At 39.1% G+C, this 19342-nt stretch overlaps 2 protein-coding genes across 7 annotated transcripts in view; one reads left to right on the forward strand and one right to left on the reverse strand.

Annotated features, from left to right (window-relative positions):
* Window positions 1–19342, reverse strand: part of LOC141433207 (kelch-like ECH-associated protein 1B) — an 86461-nt gene that overhangs the window by 34584 nt on the left and 32535 nt on the right. The window lies entirely within an intron of this gene.
* On the forward strand, window positions 6868–12033 carry LOC141433765 (uncharacterized). 6 transcript variants are annotated; one of them, XM_074095867.1, is made up of 5 exons: window positions 6868–7187; window positions 7435–7622; window positions 8126–8291; window positions 8699–8822; window positions 9822–12033. In XM_074095867.1, exons 4-5 carry the CDS (start codon window positions 8817–8819, stop codon window positions 10908–10910), a joined length of 1095 nt encoding a protein of 364 aa, XP_073951968.1. In that variant the 5' UTR covers window positions 6868–7187; window positions 7435–7622; window positions 8126–8291; window positions 8699–8816; the 3' UTR covers window positions 10911–12033. The 6 variants fall into 4 exon arrangements, with proteins under 6 accessions (XP_073951968.1, XP_073951972.1, XP_073951967.1 ...); XM_074095866.1 differs by having other exon boundaries at window positions 7435–8291; XM_074095870.1 differs by having other exon boundaries at window positions 7435–8291; window positions 10457–12033.

The following is a 19342-nucleotide window of genomic DNA, read 5'->3' on the forward strand; positions in this document are numbered from 1 at the left end:
CAACTGTGCCGAAATATAAAATATAAAATTAGTAATGATCGCGATAGTCTACAACTTTGGAAATGCTTTCTTATCTACCATAATATTATTTCTATTAATCTATGATAGTTTATCTGAATCGATCGCGCGCGAAGATCGATACCGCAGCATAACAAATCTATCAACACGGTCCAGATAAACCATAATGTTACTTACATGCTGGCACATGTAGTAATTGTTTAGACGTTGCATAGCGTAGTAAATTAAAATAAAAATAATAATATGAAAGTAAATGGGTATGACCATAGTACTACTAATTTAAATGGCATTGTTCTAAAAAAGCTATCCGGAAAACTAGTTTTAGCAAAATCAAAGACAAAAAAGTGTTGCACAAAATACAAGTTTAAGTGGAAGGTTTTTTGTGATTTATTGAAATAAACAGATTTTTTTTTACTTGGTTGCCCGTGTTTGCTCTATTGGTTAATTTATTCATGGGCCGGTGTGAACGCTGCGGGGAGTAAATAAACAAAACCATACGTCTCTGAGATTTATTTGCAATAAATATCTAGCTGTCCATGTAAGCATCAACCTCAATTCAATTTCGTTTGAACTACGACAAAAAACATCAACTGAGACGAATTTTGAAATGACATGACGACTCCGAGAAAAGGCAACCTTCGATTGAGAAAGAGGCCTGCGCCATAGTCGAAGCTTTGCGAAAATTGAGACATTTCCTGATAGCAAGACATTTCTTACTCATTACAGATCAGCAATCTGTCGCATACATGTTCAATCAAACGCACTCTAACAAAATAAAGAACGAAAAGATCATAAGGTGGCGGTTGGAGCTCTCGTGTTTCAAATATGATATAGTCTACCGACCTGGGAAACATAACTTCGCCGCGGAAGCACTTTCACGAGTATGCATGCAAATAAATACTGCCGCTTCTAACTCTAAACTAGTGGAACTACACCGAAATCTCTGCCATCCAGGGGTCACGCGCATGGTTCATTGGGTCAGATCAAAGAACCTACCGTACTTCGTAGAGGATGTTAAACGAATGACGGCCGTATGCCCAACTTGTGCGGAAATAAAACCACGCTACATGAAACATCAAGGACATCTTATCAAAGCGACAGCCGCTTTTGAAAGATTAAACATTGATTTTAAGGGACCAATACCGTCTAGCACCCAGAACCGATACATACTGACAATAATTTATGAGTTTAGTCGTTTTCCCTTCGCTTATGCGTGTAAGGATGTATCTTCAAGAACGGTAATCAATTGTTTCGAAGACTTGTTCTCCACTTTTGGTACTCCAGCGTACATCCACTCCGACAGGGGTACATCTTTCTTATCAGACGAACTTAGACAATTCTTGTCTTCCGTCGGGATATCATGCAGCCGCACTACACCTTACAATCCCCAGGGAAATGGACAGGTTGAACGTCTCAACGGCACACTGTGGCGAACGATCCAACTAAACCTCAAATCAAACAATGAAGATATAGTAAACTGGGAAAAGGCACTGCTACCGGTGCTGCACTCTATAAGATCTCTCCTGTGTACGAGCACTAACACAACGCCGCATGAGCGCATGTTCAATCATAAGTATGACCCCGCTGTACAGGAAGTCCAATTGTTGCAGAGTAATCCAGAATACTCCTTTATAAGACTGCCTGATGGGCGAGAGACAACAGACTCCAATAGATCGTTAGCTCCAGCACCACGAGCTGTTGACGATGACCTTTCAGATGACGAAGTTGACGATAACCAATCCGAAGAAATCTCTGCCATTCAAGACCCGCCTGCCAACATCGATCCGAATGCAGGAATCAGCCAACTTCGGCGTTCAGGCAGAGATCGCAGACCTCCAGCCTTCATGTATGACTACGTCTCTTCGTAGAGGGGGCGAATGTGATAATAGCCTCTTGTAAATATCTTATTGTCCATGGTGTCTGACATTGTCTGTCGCTATGTCATTCAATCAACAACTATGTTTCTTTACCATGTCCTATTTTATTATTGAATAAAACCAATATTCCATTTGGTCTTGTCTAGATTTGTATCAATCATATTACAATGTCCTTTGAAAGTTGTAAAAATGGGTGTCTAATGTCAGAGCTCGGAAAATTTGAGCTATTCAAGTCCTTTCTGTCTAAGGATATATCTTGACAATAAATATTCACACAAAACAACACAAACAACTGAATAAACCTACGGAGCTCTTCAAGATCGACCAAATACGACACGTAGATTCTAAATTCACTTATACTCGTTTTTTCGGCGACGTAAAGTTCATAGTAGAACGCTATCTAAATAAAATAACTTCGTTAGCATGATAAAATTACATAATGGAAATGGAACAACTGTCATTGAAGGACAGGGTATATCTATGTTCTGCAAACTCTCAAAACAACGCACCCTTATGAGATCCTGTCTTTCCCACTAGTCCCATTGAGTTGTCCCATTGATGGGACAACTGAGACGATTACGTCCCAGTAGTCCCATGGGACATCTGGTAATGAATCTGATAGACACAAAGTTAGTACCTACTAGGGCAGAAGTACCGTTGTGGCCATTGTACACCGTTTATGGCCATTTTTGTAGCTTAAATATACGTTTGAAATACATTTATAGTAATAAAACACAAACTTTATTCGTTTCAGTATACATTTTTGAAAGCCACTAAAAATACTTAATTGTTTTAATACTATAACTTTTTATATAGATACTTCAAATGTAAACTGGCCAAACGGACCTAAGGTGGCAAAAAAGGGACCTTCTACCCTACATTTATTTTAGTTAATCTACATCATATCGATACCGGTAAAAAGACGTGTATCTAATGCAAATAAATAAAAATTTGCTGAAATTTTAGTTTTCACAAAAAAAAAAATTTCTCAGAACGTACTTATTCTCAAGTTGGCAGTAAGCCACTTCTGAAATCACCTTTTAAGTATTTATTGGACCAAAGGAATTTTACCCCGCGAGCGGTCTTTCACGTCGGCTAGTTCTTTGTAAATTATTAAGCCTATTTGGGAGTAAATGGCCCATCGCTAATTGCTCTTAACATACATTACAGATAAATTCAGGGCCGTGAGCACTAAACAGAGCTTAAAATTCAAAGATAATTTATTGACTAAATGTATGCACTAAAACAATCGGTCAAGTGCGAGTTCGGCCTTTTGCGGCAAATATTCAGTATTCAGCTTGAATTGGCTTCGTTAACTTGTAATGCCTACTAAGAAGCTATGGTAGTTTTTAATTTTTATTTGTCATTGGTATATAAAAAGGCGAGGTGGCCTAGTGGTTTGACCTATCGCCTCTCAAGCAGCAGGTGGTAGGACCTTGTGCAAGGTCCGCCGGATTGCTACCACCATCTTGCTCGCTAATCCTGCCGTGAAACAGCAGTGCTTGCACTGTTGTGTTTCGGCGTGAAGAGTAAGACAGCCGGTGAAATTACTGGCACTTGAGGTATCCCATCTTAGGCCTCTAGGTTGGCAACGTATCTGCAATCCCCTGGTGTTGCAGGTGTCTATGGGTGGTGGTGATCTCTTATCATCAGGAGACCCACTTGCTCGTTTGCCATCCAGTTGAAATAAAAAAAAAAAAAGAAAAAGCAGAGGGTCGTGGGTTCAAACCCCGGCTCGCACCTCCGAGTTTTTCGAAATTCATGTGCGGAATTACATTTGAAATTTACCACGAGCTTTGCAGTGAAGGAAAACATCGTGAGGAAACCTGCACAAACCTGCGAAGCAATTCAATGGTGCCTGTGAAGTTCCCAATCCGCACTGGGCCCGCGTGGGAACTATGGCCCAAGCCCTCTTGTTCTGAGAGGAGGCCTGTGCTCAGCAGTGGACGTATATGGCTGGGATGATGATAGGTAGGTATAAAGCTAATAATAGATTTTGCAAGCCTCCGGCTTCGCTTGCAAATGACACTGACTCTAATACTTGGAAAAATGAGTAAGTTAGGAATAGCTTTTACACTTTTATTTAACGCAGCGTCCTGGATCCGGTAGCTCCACTCAAGGTTTTTAGACATAGGCATAGAATGTGTTCTTTCCTAAAATGGCGCCATTTATACATCTTATCTATATCGGAGTTTAACAATATGGCTCACGATTTTGGAATCAGGATATAATCGCTCAAGTTTGTTGGTCCCATTCTATGTAATCAATTAGTCTTCCCAAGACATTAATCTCTTGGAGCGACTGACCTCCGTTCGCAAACCTTCAGTCTTCAACCAACCAAGTTCCGGCCGTCCCTTTCTAGCATCTTATAATTGAAGGCGAAAGATATAGGTTCGATTGGGTCTGTGTAATCGAATAGGCACCTAAGCGATATTTTGTTGCGATTCAGTTTATATCGTTTAGTTAACTTTTATCGGTCCCGGATAATTTAACGCAGTCATCGGGGAGATGAAGTTCAAAAAACTTGTAATGTCGCTACTTACGGAACAGATTCTATTTTTTCGCGAAACAGAAAGGAATTGGGGCGATGAAGTTAAAAATATAGCCCTGTTAAAAATATGCTAACAAAGTTCAGAATACGAATTTCGTTATTAATAGCAGCTTTTTAAGGTTCCGTATCTGAAAGGCGACATAAGCAACAAAAAGTTGGAAAACCCCTGACTTACTTACTTCAAAGTTCAATATCTCAAAAACGGCTGAATCGATTTTGATAAAACATGTCTAAAACCCATCGCTAGAAAACCTGCTTTCAAATAAAAAACTGCATTCAAATTGGTCCACCCGTTTAAGAGCTACGGTGCCACAGACTGACAGACACACAGATATACATAGCGGTCAAACTTATAACACCCCTCTTTTTGCGTCGGGGGTTAAAAAGGAACCCTATTACTGTCACTACGCTGATTATCATCTCAATATGAGGTAAACGTCCGAGTTCTCGACACGCTAATGTCCAATAGACGACACCCTGCTTTCATCTCTATTGCTAATGATATTATAAGATTAAAGATGCCAACTATTGGGACAGTGACGAGCACTCGTACGTTAACATTTATTTGCCTTATGACATTTATATATTCTAGCCGAAGCCGTGGAAGAAGCCGTGGTGGCCTAGTGGTTTGGCCTATCGCCTCTCAAGCAGAGGGTCGTGGGTTCAAACCCCGGCTCGCACCTCTGAGTTTTTCGAAATTCATGAGCGGAATTACATTTGAAATTTACCACGAGCTTTGCGGTGAAGGAAAACATCGTGAGGAAACCTGCAAAAACCTGCGAAGCAATTCAATGGTGCGTGAGAAGTTCCCAATCCGCACTGGGCCGCGTGGGAACTATGGCCCAAGCCCTCTTGTTCTGAGAGGAGGCCTGTGCCCAGCAGTGGGACGTATATAGGCTGGGATGATGATTTATATATTATGTAGGCAATTTACGACATAAAATCCAATTCGAAAAATAAACTACGCATGTCTTACCGGAAGTACGTAGTTGGTATTCGTCTAAGAAGCTAGCCCACGAGCTTTGAAGTTAACGTAAGAGCCCTTTAAATTTGGCTTTCCCTGAAAGCTTGGAGCGGCGCGGCCGTGTGCCGAAAGCTCTCAACTTCGGCCCACATAACCGAAATCCATGGTATTAATGAAATTTGTCGTGGCATGTCAACCCTCGTACGTCAATATGGGGTGATGTAAAGTTTCCCAACTTAGCTGTTTGTGCCCGGTAGCCATATTTGTTCGGAATTTTATCGGATACACTCGAAAAAAGAGCCCGTATCCACAAACGTGTGCGTCGATATTCTGCGGATCTGTTGAAACAGAAGTAACGGTCGAACAGCTCTGAAAGAAGTTTCGAGCTTTGTTTTGTTGGAAACTCTATGTTTTGAGTTCCGTATTTTAAAAGGAAAAAAACTAAATCCTAATAGGACCATTTTGCTGTTTAAATGGTTGAAATTTACAAGCTACTTTAAATTTGGCAAGGAGCAGTGTGTTATATATTGTATCTGTGACACTTCAATTGTAAAAAAAAAACTAATAAACTCTCTTCCGTTCCATCGCCTGTGCACAACTGATGTGTGTTTTTTATTTCTTGCCGTAATTCATAAACCAGCCTAAAACATTGGTCCTTAAATACCGGAATAAGTATTCTGCAAGATATTTATCGTCAACGCATTGTCCTTGTTGTGCTGCGAGGGCGGATTGAGCCAGATTGAATCAACGTGCATTTGTCGGCGCCGGCGCCCGAGTTATAAAACGTGGCATCAAAATGGCGTCAGATCAAGAAGAGGCATCTTTGAAGTCTACAACCTGCGAACTACAACCGCTTATAAACAAAAGGCGATTTTTAAAAGGGCGTGTTACGCACATATCGAATTTGGTAAACAAAGCGCCCATCGACGAGCTCCCGTTTCACAACGAGCGGTTACGTGAAATTTTGGCCAAGATTGAAGATGTCAACATGAGTATTGAATCGTTGGACCCCGCCGAGCAGGAAGCGGGCCTTCAGCTAGAAACCAGGTGCACCGAGCTGCTTTTGGCGCTGCAGCGGCGGCAGGCGACCGCGTGCGCGCCGGACGCGAGTACGAATACTCAGTCAATGCATGGAACTTCTAAGCCTTCTTCAGGCGCCGGTCTTCTTCCTAAAATTTCACTTCCTACCTTTGGCGGAAACTATAACGAGTGGCTTAACTTTAAAGACTTGTTTAGCAGCTTGGTTCATAGCAATAATGACCTAAATGATGTTAGTAAGTTTTATTACTTGAAATCTTGCTTAAAGGGGAAGCGGCCGCATTGGTCTCAACAATTGACCACTCTGCTGCTAATTACAGTAAAGCATGGGATGCGCTGATGGAACGATATGATAACAAAGTTTTGATTGCCATCCATCACATTCACTCACTGTTAAATTTGGGTAAAATAAACCGCAATTACGACTTGAGAAACTTGATGAACGATTTTCAGCAGCATTTTAACTCATTGCTAGCTTTACAGGTGCCCGAACTAGCTGACATGCTTCTCATTCATGTTTTATGCTCAAAGTTGGACTTTAGTTCATTAAGAGACTTTGAACTGAGTCGAAAGTCCAAGGATTTCCCTAGCATAAATGATTTTATCAAGCATATTCAGCAGAGATGCCAAGCATTGGAGATGATTTCATCTGAGTCCGCCAAGCCAACCTCTAGCAGTCATCGGTCCGTGTCAAATGTGATCACAAATAAGGAGAGCAATGGTAAACAGAATAAATCAGGTAAGCTGTGTGGATTTTGTAATGGCCAGCATTACATCAATAGGTGTTACAAGTTTTTAAAACTGACAGTTGATGATAGGATAAAATTTACAGACAAGTTTAAGTTGTGCTCTCTTTGTTTGTCCGCTGGTCACTCTGTGTCAGATTGTAAACAAACCTTTGTGTGTAGATCATGTCAGCAGAAACATCACACCCTGCTACATCCAAAATCTGTGCCCGTCTCTCCAAATAATTTGATTGTTTCCAGTTCCAAAAATGAAGCCGAGCCATTGGCAGATGGAGTGATCTTGTCAACACCGGCCATAGAGAGTTCATGTTTGGCAGACTCGTTAGTTGTGCCGCAGCCGACTCTTAACTTACACAACACTGCTGTGGAAGAAAAATGTGAAATATCTCTCCTTCCAACAGCCTTGTGTTATGTCATCGATGATTCTGGTGAGATCCATTTTTGTCGAATATTATTAGACAGTGGTAGTCAAAAGAACTACATTACAGAGGATTTTGTTGCCAAATTAGCTTGCAAAAAGACTCCTGTCAAGTTTTCTGTCTCTGGTGTAGGTGGTAATGCAACTCCTGTCAATGCAAAAATTAATTTACATATCTCTACCAGAGATTTTAAGCACAAATTCAATAGTGATTTTTGTGTGCTAAAAACAATTACTGAGTCTTTGCCAACTACCAACTTTCCAAAGAATTTAATGAAGTGGCCGGGTTCTGTCAATTTAGCCGATCCTGATTTCAATGTATCTAGAAAAGTAGATGCAATTTTAGGCATTAATGACTTCCGGTTGTGTATGCAAGATGGTCAGTTAAACTTGGGTCCAAATATTCCTGGGTTATTAAATACAACTTTTGGTTGGATTTTCTGTGGAAATCTGGTTCTGACCAGGAATCAGTTAATTAAAATGCCAGACAATTCTGTGTGCAAATTTTTACAGGATGACTTGACAAAGTTCTGGACAATGGAGGAGCTGCCTGCGCAGCACATCATGTCGAGCGCCGATGCCGCCTGCGAGCAGCTGTACGTGCAGTCCGTTTCGCGCGACTCCACGGGCAGGTATGAAGTCGACTTGCCGGTCAAAGAGGAGATGCTGCCTAAATTAGGTAATTCTTTTAATATGGCTTTGCGTTGTCTTTTTAGTTTGGAAAAAAAGCTCCAGAATAATCCTGAGCTATATAAAAAATATTCTGACTTTATTCACGAGTTTGTGCAGTTGGGCCACGCCCATTGGGTAACTGATTTTCCTGACGAGTCTCAACCTGAGTTTTACATGCCACATCTGCCAGTGATAAGGGAGGACGCTATTACGACGTCATTAAGGGTAGTTTTCAATGCCTCAGCGCGATCAAATTCAGGAGTTAGCCTCAATGACGTTTTGTATGTCGGTCCTGTTGTCCAGGCAAATCTATTTGAAATTTTGTTGAAATTTCGTCTGAATAAATACGCATTTATTTGTGACATGACAAAAATGTATCGCCAAGTAAATATTAAAAAGTTTCAATCGCTACAGCGTATTCTATGGCGCGACCCTGGTGGAGAGTTGAAGTGCCTGCAGTTGAGCACCGCGACTTACGGCACTGCGCCTGCCAGCTACCTCGCGACCAGGACGCTGCTCCAGCTGGTAGAGGATGAAGGTAAAAATTTTCCTTTGGCTTCTAAGGTCGTATTGGAGAATACCTACTGTGACGACATCTTGGCAGGATCTGATAGTATTGACAAAGCTGTTCAAACTATGTCCGAATTGCAATGCCTGCTAGGTAAAGGCCAGTTCGAACTTCACAAATGGTACTCCAATAATCAAATTGTATTAAATAATATTCCAAAGGAGAAGCGCACCAAGTGCACTTTCAAATTTGATGCCAATGAGGATGCAGCTGTGAAAACATTGGGCTTAAAATGGGATCCTTCAAGTGATAGGTTGTCTGTGTCTTGTCCTGATGGATTTTTAATGCCAAGAAAACTAAGAGGCATGTACTTACCGAAATAGCTAAAATTTTTGATCCTCAAGGCTTTGTAGCCCCTGTCACTGTCTTTGCAAAAATAATAATGCAATTGACGTGGAAAGCCAAAATTGATTGGGATGATGATATCCCCAATGATATTTATTGTTTGTGGCAAGCATTTTGTGAGAAATTGCCAAATTTAAACTCTGTTTCAGTCCCCAGACTTATGGTCCATCCAGAACGCTGTAAGTTGGAGCTCCATGGGTTCTCGGATGCTTCTACCAAGGCTCTGGGATGTGTGGTCTACACGCGATGTCGTTTACCTAACAACCAATATACAGTCCACTTCATATGCGCGAAATCGCGCGTGGCCCCATAAAGACTGTGACTCTTGCCAGGCTTGAGCTATGTGCGGCTCACATGCTTGCCCGCCTTATCAATAATATTGCTCAGATTTTAAAGGTCGATTTAGGTGACGTTTATTGCTGGTCTGATGCCATGATAACATTGTCCTGGATCAGGGCAGATCCATCACGATGGCAGGTATTTGTCGCTAATAGGGTCGCTCAAATACAGGAATTGACAATACACCTGAACTGGAGTTACGTTAACACTGTTGAAAACCCTGCAGATGCGGTGTCCAGAGGTCAAATGCCCCAAGATTTTATTAAAAATAATTTGTGGTTTCAGGGTCCATCTTGGCTGACATTTGATAGAGAGCAGTGGCAAGTACCGCCCCAGTTGTGTTCTGCAGTCGTTGAGGAAGCAAAGCAAGTCGCGCTGGCGTCGCATGAGGCACCTGAGTCGTACATGTCCACGGTATTCCAAAGATTTTCAAAATGGTGGCGCCTACTTCGCACCTTTGCGTATGTTTATAGATTTGTGCATAATTCCAGGCACCCTAGCAATAAATTAAAGGGCCCCATATCCATAAAGGAATTGAAAGAGGCTACTAATAAAATCGTTTTGCTGGTCCAGAAGGAAGAATTCAGCAAAGAATTCCAAATATTGACCTCTGATGTTGACAGAAATGACTGCAAGTTCACTGTCAACCAAATTAAATATCTTAACATTTTCAAGGATGAAAATGACTGTTTACGTGTCGGTGGTAGGTTGAAGCACGCGGCTCTTCACCGGGATCACAAGTATCCCTTACTGTTGCCATCGAAACATCACGTTACTGATTTAATTATATTGCAGGAACATGAACGTCTGCTCCATGCTGGTATCGAGACTACGTTGTCCAATTTGAGATCACGGTTCTGGCCGCTAAATGCGCGAAACAGACTGCGCAAGCTAATATTTAACTGCATGAAATGTTTCAGATTTCAAGGACAACCGCTGACACAAATAATGGCCGACCTGCCAAAGTACCGGGTGACGCCGGCCAGACCGTTCCTGCTGAGCGGCGTAGATTTTGCTGGGCCCCTAGAGGTAAAAGAATGGCGCAGCAGGAAGCCAATGATTCACAAAGGGTATGTCTGCATATTTATTTGCATGTCGACCAAAGCGATCGACCTCCAACTAGTCAGCGACTTGTCGTCAAAAGAATTCATTAATGCTTTAAAAAGATTTATTTCTCGTCGTGGTAAATGTTTACAAATGTTTAGTGACCACGGTTCAAATTTTATAGGGGCAAGCAATGAGTTGAAAGCTGTTTACAATCTGTTTCAAAACAATAAACAAGTTTTGTCTGACTTTGCCAGTATAGAAGGTTTTGAATGGCAATTTATACCACCTGCATCAGCACATTGGGGGGGGCGTGGGAGTCAGGAGTGAAAAATTTAAAACATCACCTGAAACGCGTCCTAGGTAACCATGTACTTTCATATGAGCACTTTAATACTTTGCTGATAGAAATAGAGGCCATACTAAATAGCCGTCCCATTTCCCCTTTAAGTGAAGATGCTTCTGATGAGCAGTGCTTGACACCTGCTCACTTCATCATTGGTGATCGTTTAACATCCTTTCCAGAGGTTGATGTATCAAACATTCCAGATAATAGACTTAAAATATATCAACTGATAACTAAACTAAAACAAAACTTCTGGAAGAGATGGAGAACTGACTATCTTAATTCTCTGCAAATGAGATATAAATGGCACTCCAGTAAGCCAAATATTAACTTAAATAGCCTTGTGCTCTTAAAAGAGGATAAAGCACCGCCATTATCTTGGCCAATGGGAAGAGTAACTCAGCTGTTCCACGGGAAAGACAGCAATGTAAGAGCTGTATCAATTAAAATTAAAGATAGTGTTTATGTCAGACCCATCACTAAAATTGTACCGCTTCCCATCTAATAAACGTGTCTATCCCAATGTTCTGACTAGAAATGTTCAAATATTTGTGTTGTTATCGCATAATATTATTATGTAGGTACTATTATTGTATAAACAAAACGATAGTTCTGTTACCGCAGGCCTAGATGCATATTGCTGGTGTATATCACTTATGATGCCAAGGGAACAGAACCGTCATTCTGTCCTAATAATATGTAGTTTCATAAGTAGCTATATTTAAGCTGCAATAAGTTGAAAATTATTGCCATATAATTTTTTGTGTAATTTTTTTTTGATCTCTTAATTATATAAGTAGTGCACATACATATGCACATATGTGTAACTTCTTGAAATTTTGACCTGTATTTTTATGTTTATGTTTAGTATAGTCATTGTCAAATTCATGATCGGTTATGGGTCATTGACCTCAGTCACCTGCTGATTATGTTGAGATAAAATTATGGACACTGATTTAGTGTTCCAGTAGCTGAGCTTGAATTTGTTTCCAAAAGCCTGTTCACAATGTAATTGACTACCTATCTAATTATTGACTTCCCTTGATCTCATATCATATTATAAATTATTTAATAATTGTGTGAAATTTCAATTTAATTCTATTACAGTGTAACGTGAATTTGTTGTTGTTTGTAAGAGGCGGGAGTATGTTATATATTGTATCTGTGACACTTCAATTGTAAAAAAAAAACTAATAAACTCTCTTCCGTTCCATCGCCTGTGCACAACTGATGTGTGTTTTTTATTTCTTGCCGTAATTCATAAACCAGCCTAAAACACAGTGATAATATAGCACAAGTAAAGATACATTAATTTGTTATATTTTATGTAAGTTATTATAGTCAAGGATACTTTTGATTTTAAATTTAATGCTTATTATCTATTTTATTGTTCTTAACAGTCAATAAACATTTAACTAAGTTATGACAAAAATAAAGCCATTATAGGGTAACTTTTTACTCCGTCTGTCTATCTGTCTGTGGCAGGTATTCCATCGAACCACCATGACTATTTGAAGCCTCAGAAAGAGGGTGCCCGGCGGTTTGATGTAACATACTGGGATGATAAATATTTTGTATGAAAAGGTTCCATAGTCACGGATTAATGGTGAATGTCTGAAAAATTTAGAAACGTTTGAAACTTTTTATATCGATAGTAATAACCTTTCTAATTAACAGAAAAAATATCAGATTTTTAAGTAGCATCAATTAATAAAAAAAACCGGCCAAGTGTCGGACTTTACATTTGAAATTTACCACGAGCTTTGCGGTGAAGGAAAACATCGTGAGAAAACCTGCACAAACCTGCGACGCGATTCAATGGTGCGTGCGAAGTTCCCAATCCGCACTGGGCCCGCGTGGGAACTATGGCCCAAGCCCTCTTGATCTGAGAGGAGGCCTGTGCCCAGCAGTGGGACGTATATAGGCTGGGATGATGATGAAGTGTCGGACACGCCAGAAATAGGGTTCCGTAGCCATTACAAAAAAATTAAGTAATATTTTTCTAGGGATTTCGTATTTTGTACGGAATATTCCAAGTTTAGGTATATTTTATACTTTAGGCTGCTATTTTACTCTTAAACTACTAATAATTCTCAAGAAAACTTAACCGTTATAGTTTTCCTTGTAAATTTGATTTTCTTACTACCATACTGATTTTTTTTTCAAATTTTTCCACTCGATTTTAATGAAATTTGGCACTTTAATGTTAAATATTTTGCAAACGAATCCATGAATCGAAAAACCGTTTTAGCAACCCCCTAATGGTTTTAAAAGACCTATCTAACAATACCCCACACTACAAGGTTGGATGAGAAAAAAAAAACTCCTTCACTTTATGTCGTAGGTACCTACAGTAAAAAATTTTTTTTTTGTATTTTTTATTGTATCATTTTGTCAGCATACATTTGTTTACATATATATTCGTGCAAAATTACAGCTTTCTAGCATTGATAGTCCATGAGCAAAGCCGCGGACGGACAGACAGACAGACAGACATGGCAAAACTATAAGCGTTCCGTTTTTGCCATTTCGGCTACGAAACCCTAAAAATGAAAGAGTTTTCTTTACCGCCAAATTACGACAGTCCGGTCGGTTACGGGTTGTTCCATAGTCCAGAATAAAAAACATGAAAAAAGAATTTATCTGTCTTTGACTCGATCGTTTTGACAGGTGACACTCTTTACCGGGCCGAATAATAATGACATGGAAATACCGACCCTGGTTTTCATATACACGCCCATAGAAACTTGCATTAGCTTCTATGGGTGTGTAGACCTGTCAAAACGATGAAAATTTGGATTATATTCATAGACATTTGTAGCTCACTGCATAGTCGTGGCAACTGAATCGCGTACCAGGTGGAACTTTATCGCAATAAATAGCACGATAATTTCTTTGGCCGATGTAAGGAATGTCAAGTCAACACAACATTTGAAGCGAAAAGGTTCAACCTTCGTACGCAATTCAGTTTCTTCCCCTGCGAAAGGTTTTATTCTACTTCAAGAATTGTAACTAATCTGACCCTAAGCTGTAACTGGGGGCCCCATTTCTTTTACGTGAGGTGAAATTATAAGCAAAAACATTTTGGTCCTCACTAACGCTAAAAATGTTTCAGGTCCTGTTTGCCCGAGTGTTTGCTTAAAATTTAACTACATAAAATAGTAGATTGTGCAAAAAAGTCCATAAAACGCGCCATTTTGCTCGAACTGCAGGCTGGGTTGATAGTCAAGTCGAGGGTAAAATAGGTTTTACGAATTAGTTATACACTAAGCAGTTCACTCCAATTGTGAGGAAATTAAACAGCAACAGTGCAAATGTCTAATTCTAACAGGATAGGCTTTCGGCAGTGGGACGTATAGGTAGGAGAAAAATATATAACAACGAAACAAATTTAAATAGAAATTTATGTAAAGACTAGTTTTAACCCGCGACCTCGTGCGCGTAGACAACACAAGTAATACAAATTTTGGTTTTTTTAATGGAATGTGATGTAACAGTTTTTTTTTTCTTAAATTCAATTGACCTACCTACAACAAAATAACAAAACTATTATGTGCTATAACGTAGGAATTTTGCATTTTCCCAAAGAAGAGTAATCTATACCAATCAGCCATAGTGTAGCTTTATATTAATGGTGGAATAATTTTAAAATCAGCTCTGAAGTTGAATTCAGTTTTTTCTATCCCATGGGAATTTTGGATTTTCCGAAAACAAAAAAGAAAGTATGCCAATCAAGGACAGTTATATTATATCATATGAAAGAAATAATGAAAGCAGTGCCAAATTTGAATTTACTTATTTATATCCTGCGGGAATTTTTCATTTTCCCGGAAAAAGTATCATATATCAATCAGGAATACTGTAGCTTACTTTTGGTGAAAGAACTTTTAAAATCAGACCCGAAGTTGAATTCACTTATTTCTATCCCGCGGGAATTTTGTATGTTCCCGAAGAAAAAGTAGCCTTTGTCATTTGGAGATAGTCATATCACGATATGTAAGATTTTTTTAAATCATCTCCGTAATTAAATTAATTAATTTCTATCACGAGGGAATTTTGCATAATCCCGGATAAAAAGTAACCTATGTCAATCAAGGATAGTGTAAGTAGCTTACAAACGGTGAAAGATTTTTTAAAATTGGCTGAATAGTTTCACAGATTCGACTACAAACAAAGAAACGAAAAAAGTTTAGATATTTCCCTATCCCATGGGAATTTCGAAAAATCCTTCCTTAGTGCACCTCTACAACACTCGAGATACATGTATGTCAAAATTTCAAGTTTCTAGCACCTGTAGTTTATGCTGTGCGTTGTCTGTCAGTCAGTCAGTCATGGTACTGTTTTATAGATATAGATCGTAATTTTGAAAAGGTAGTTTTTGAGGTACGACACCGTATATAAAACATTTACAGCGTATTTTGTACAAGCAACACAACGACACATTTTTATTTTATTTATTTCCTCATGTTGTCACTGATAAGCGCTATCTTCCTTTGTTACTATCATTATTCCCTTTATGATATACGAGTACTCAGTGGCACATTGGCCGACTCTACATACAAAATTAATATTTGCTCACAATAATATAATTGATATATTAAATTTCTTGCTGACTTGGTTCAACATAAAACGGTTGATTTGCCACTTTATTCAGACATTTTAATAAGGCTGAACGCGTTCTGAAATTAGCTTTGGCAGGCATTCAAGCAAAACTCAAATTGTGTCATTATCTCAAGATTCTAATTAAGCAAGACCTAAGAGAGTAGGCGGGCTTTATCAAGCAAGAAAATTCAAAATTACGTACCTAAAATTGCCCAACGTTTTACCTTCCTAAAAGTATTTTTGCACGACTGGTTTATGATAAGACGCTAATTTGTTTTGTACTTTCTTGGAAACATTTCTAATTCATCCTAATCCTAATGCGGATGTGAGTTTGAGCTCTCAAGCAATGGTTTGATATTTGGTCCTGGAAAATTGATGCGAGTGCGCTTATTAAGAAATCCGTGTAGACGAGTCACAGGCAACTAAATAGATAGTTTTAAAAAATAATTAAGAGAAGATTCCCTGCCGGCCGCGTGGCCGCGTTAGGTATTCGTTTGGGATATTGCTGTCTTTATCGCTCGTGACATAAGCGCTCGCAGCCGTCCCCCCCATGCCTTCCGCAACGACGTCCGTAATTTGTATCGAGGTAGCTGTAGGCTTGGGTAAGATTTGGGCGGTTGAATTTTGGGTTTCGTTGTCCTCATATTATACAAAAAGTATCAATTTCACAGAAATCAATGATATTTTAGAATCAAGATATTATTCATTATATTTTCTATGCCTCTGGTTTTTGATTTTTGTAAAAATGCTTTATTAGTCTGTAATTCTCGTGCAAAGTTGACATCTTTTTTTTGTCGACTTCTGAGCTCATGTAATTCTGATATTACACATTTATATGAAAATCTGAAAAACCATAGGCATATATAATTACGTCTAGTCCATACTTACAAAATTTCATCTATTTCTGTTGCCTAGTTTTCAAATGAGACCGAGACTACGTTTGTATGGAGAATGGAACGAAGAGACTTCTCTTAATTGTTATTTCAACTAAACACAATACAAATTAATTGTACATTCACTTATGTATCTATTTACCGTGGAGTGACGGCTTAAGAATAGCACTCCCCCAACTCTTCTCGCGGGTGTCGTAAAAGGCGACTAAGAGACTTCTGCGACCAAGTACATATCGGTCCCAGCGGTGTCGGGCAGCAGCGATACCGGTGTGAATATATTGCGAACCCGCCTGCTCAGCGTGGCAATTAGAGCAAACTCGACCAGGCCTATGTCCAGCAGTGGACAAACATAGGCTGATGATGATGATGATGATGATGAGTTATCTACACTACCCTACTCTACCCTACCCTACCGTACCCTATCTATCAAATAAAATCATAAGTCTCCAAGACGCATTGATTTTAAAATGTCCCAGTTTCTCACGTTTCGTCGTTATGAAACGTGTTGTGTTGTTTCGTCCCATTTTATGGGACTTGTCGAGCGGTCAATCTTTATAATTCGGTTTGTATGAAAGCCTTGTCACTCCACGTTAGCCGTAACGTGGGACAAAATCGAATTAATTTGCAATTTCATCGCAAAATCTAAAGTTTCAAGTGGCAGTTCACGATTTACAAGAGCTGGTTTATGGGTTCCATTAAAAGGGCAAAGTTGGTTCGATATCTCGCTTAGTATAGCTAGTTTAATGATACCGGAAGGTTAAGGTCGTTGACTCGAGGAAGAGAAATTATGGAGTTGCTAACACTGTTTTCTCCAGGAGAAATATTAGTGTTTCCCAAAGGGATCTTGATTTATATACTTAGAGCCCAGCAAGTTTGTTCAGTAAGGGTCTTCAGTTGTAATATTGACACTTTATTTGTAGTTATGTACAAGAACACATTAACTCTGAATTTCTTCTTTCTTTTTATACCCAAAAGGTGCTACTGAGACCGTTAATAAGGTTCCGTTGTCTGTCTGTCGTAGGTACTGTTAGAAGGCCTTTTCGTTTGAACATTAATTGGCAGCCACTTTAAAGTGTTCAATGTATGAACGAGTATGTATATTATGATAGCACTACAAAGAAAAAAAGCTAATAACCGCCTAAACGCGAGTCGGACTGGCGCACTGAAGAAGAAAGAATCATACAAAGAAGGTATGTATCAATATGAGGTGTTAGCAGAGTCCCTCTGAAGCAAAATGTGGGTATGTACGCAGTGTTGGGTGATTTCAGATGTTTAGGATGTATCTCTTGGCAGATAGAAATAAAAAAAAATAATGTTTTCAGGTTTTGCTTATTGGTTGTGCTGCTTACAGCACAACAACAAACAACAACAACAACAAGCTACCTTCATACCAAATTTCAAGTTTCTAGGACAACCGGAAGTATAATATTAATATTAAATTATACCAATCCTGTAAGTTTTTTTTTGGTTACAGCAATTTAAGAACACCTTTTTTAATGGCTGTATCTATTGATTATAGTTACTTAAAAGTTGTATTTTTTCACTACTTCATTGTGTAGATACTCAAGTCAGGAGTATTTTAAAATAATTTCAGCTTGATCAGCTCACTTTTACGCGTTCCTGAGGAGAAGGTCTTGATAGACAGACAAACGGAAAACAAAGTGATCATAAGGGTTCTGTTTTTCCTTTTAAGGTGCTGAACCCTAAAAAAAAAACCCCGACTTTGTCACTTCAAAGTTCAATATCTCATAAACGGTTGAACCGATTTTGATAAAACATATCTAAGAACCATTTATAGAAAACCTGCTTTCAAATAAAAACCCCGTATTGAAATCGGTCCATCCGTTTCAGAGCTACGGTGCCACAGACAGACACACAGAAACACATAGCGGTCAAACTTATAACACCTCCCTTTTTGTGTCGGGGATTAAAAAGGATCTTGACGCTTTTAACTCAGACACTTTGTTACATCATTCCTTTCCCTTTGGTTAAGGGCTGTGTTGAATATGAAATAATTAGGGAAAAATGAAATTATCACAACTTTATTTTGAGACACGTGCGAATGGTAACAATACGTGCAGAGAATTAATTATTACGAGTTATTCTGAATTAAAATAACTGTAGCTCGCACGTCCGGATATAAAATTAAAATTTAAAGTAAGCCAATGCGATGAAAATTTTATTGGTACGAGTATCCGTAATGTTGAACATTCCGTGATTAATTTTACATAATTATTGCTCTGTATCATCGACATATAGTAGATACCTATAGACTGTACCTATTGTTTCATACATATATTTCAACATTCTATAAAGTCTTCACTACCCTCGCCGTGAACAATAATTGTGCGCAGTTTTAATGTGAGAAACATACACCCTAGACTAAAGCGACTAAATAGTACATTGTGTCTTAAGGCGGTAAATAAGGAATTACGAACGAGAGTCTATTAGAAATAATCTTTAATGAGTCGATGTTCGTAATTCTAGTACCGCCCGTGCGACATACAATGTTTTTCATCACATTTGCGAGTAAATTTTTTATTTCTAAAAGAAAAAATATAATTGTTCCAAATATTGGCGATACCTTAGACTGCGCTCTTGGCAGCGCTGCATGCTCTCCCCCTTCCGCAGCATGTGCCTGAGCCGCGTGTGCATGTGGTCCTGCTGCTGCACCATGCGCAGCACCATCAGTACGGGCACTGACTCATTTACCGTCCTTGGGCTTCATGACAAGAAAATGTGTACGCGCAATGACTCATTTACCGACCACGGGTTTCATGACAAGCACATTAAGGTCGAGGGTTTTATTTGGAGGGTTGCAAGCAAGGTAGCCTGCATGTTACGATACTGTTTACGAAGCAAGTGTGATGAAAAAAGTTTTAAAAGTTAAAATACAATTTATTTTGCTTAATAAATGAATT

The sequence above is a fragment of the Choristoneura fumiferana genome, chromosome 12, assembly GCF_025370935.1.
Source record: "Choristoneura fumiferana chromosome 12, NRCan_CFum_1, whole genome shotgun sequence".
Classification (NCBI taxonomy): Eukaryota; Metazoa; Arthropoda; class Insecta; order Lepidoptera; family Tortricidae; genus Choristoneura; species Choristoneura fumiferana.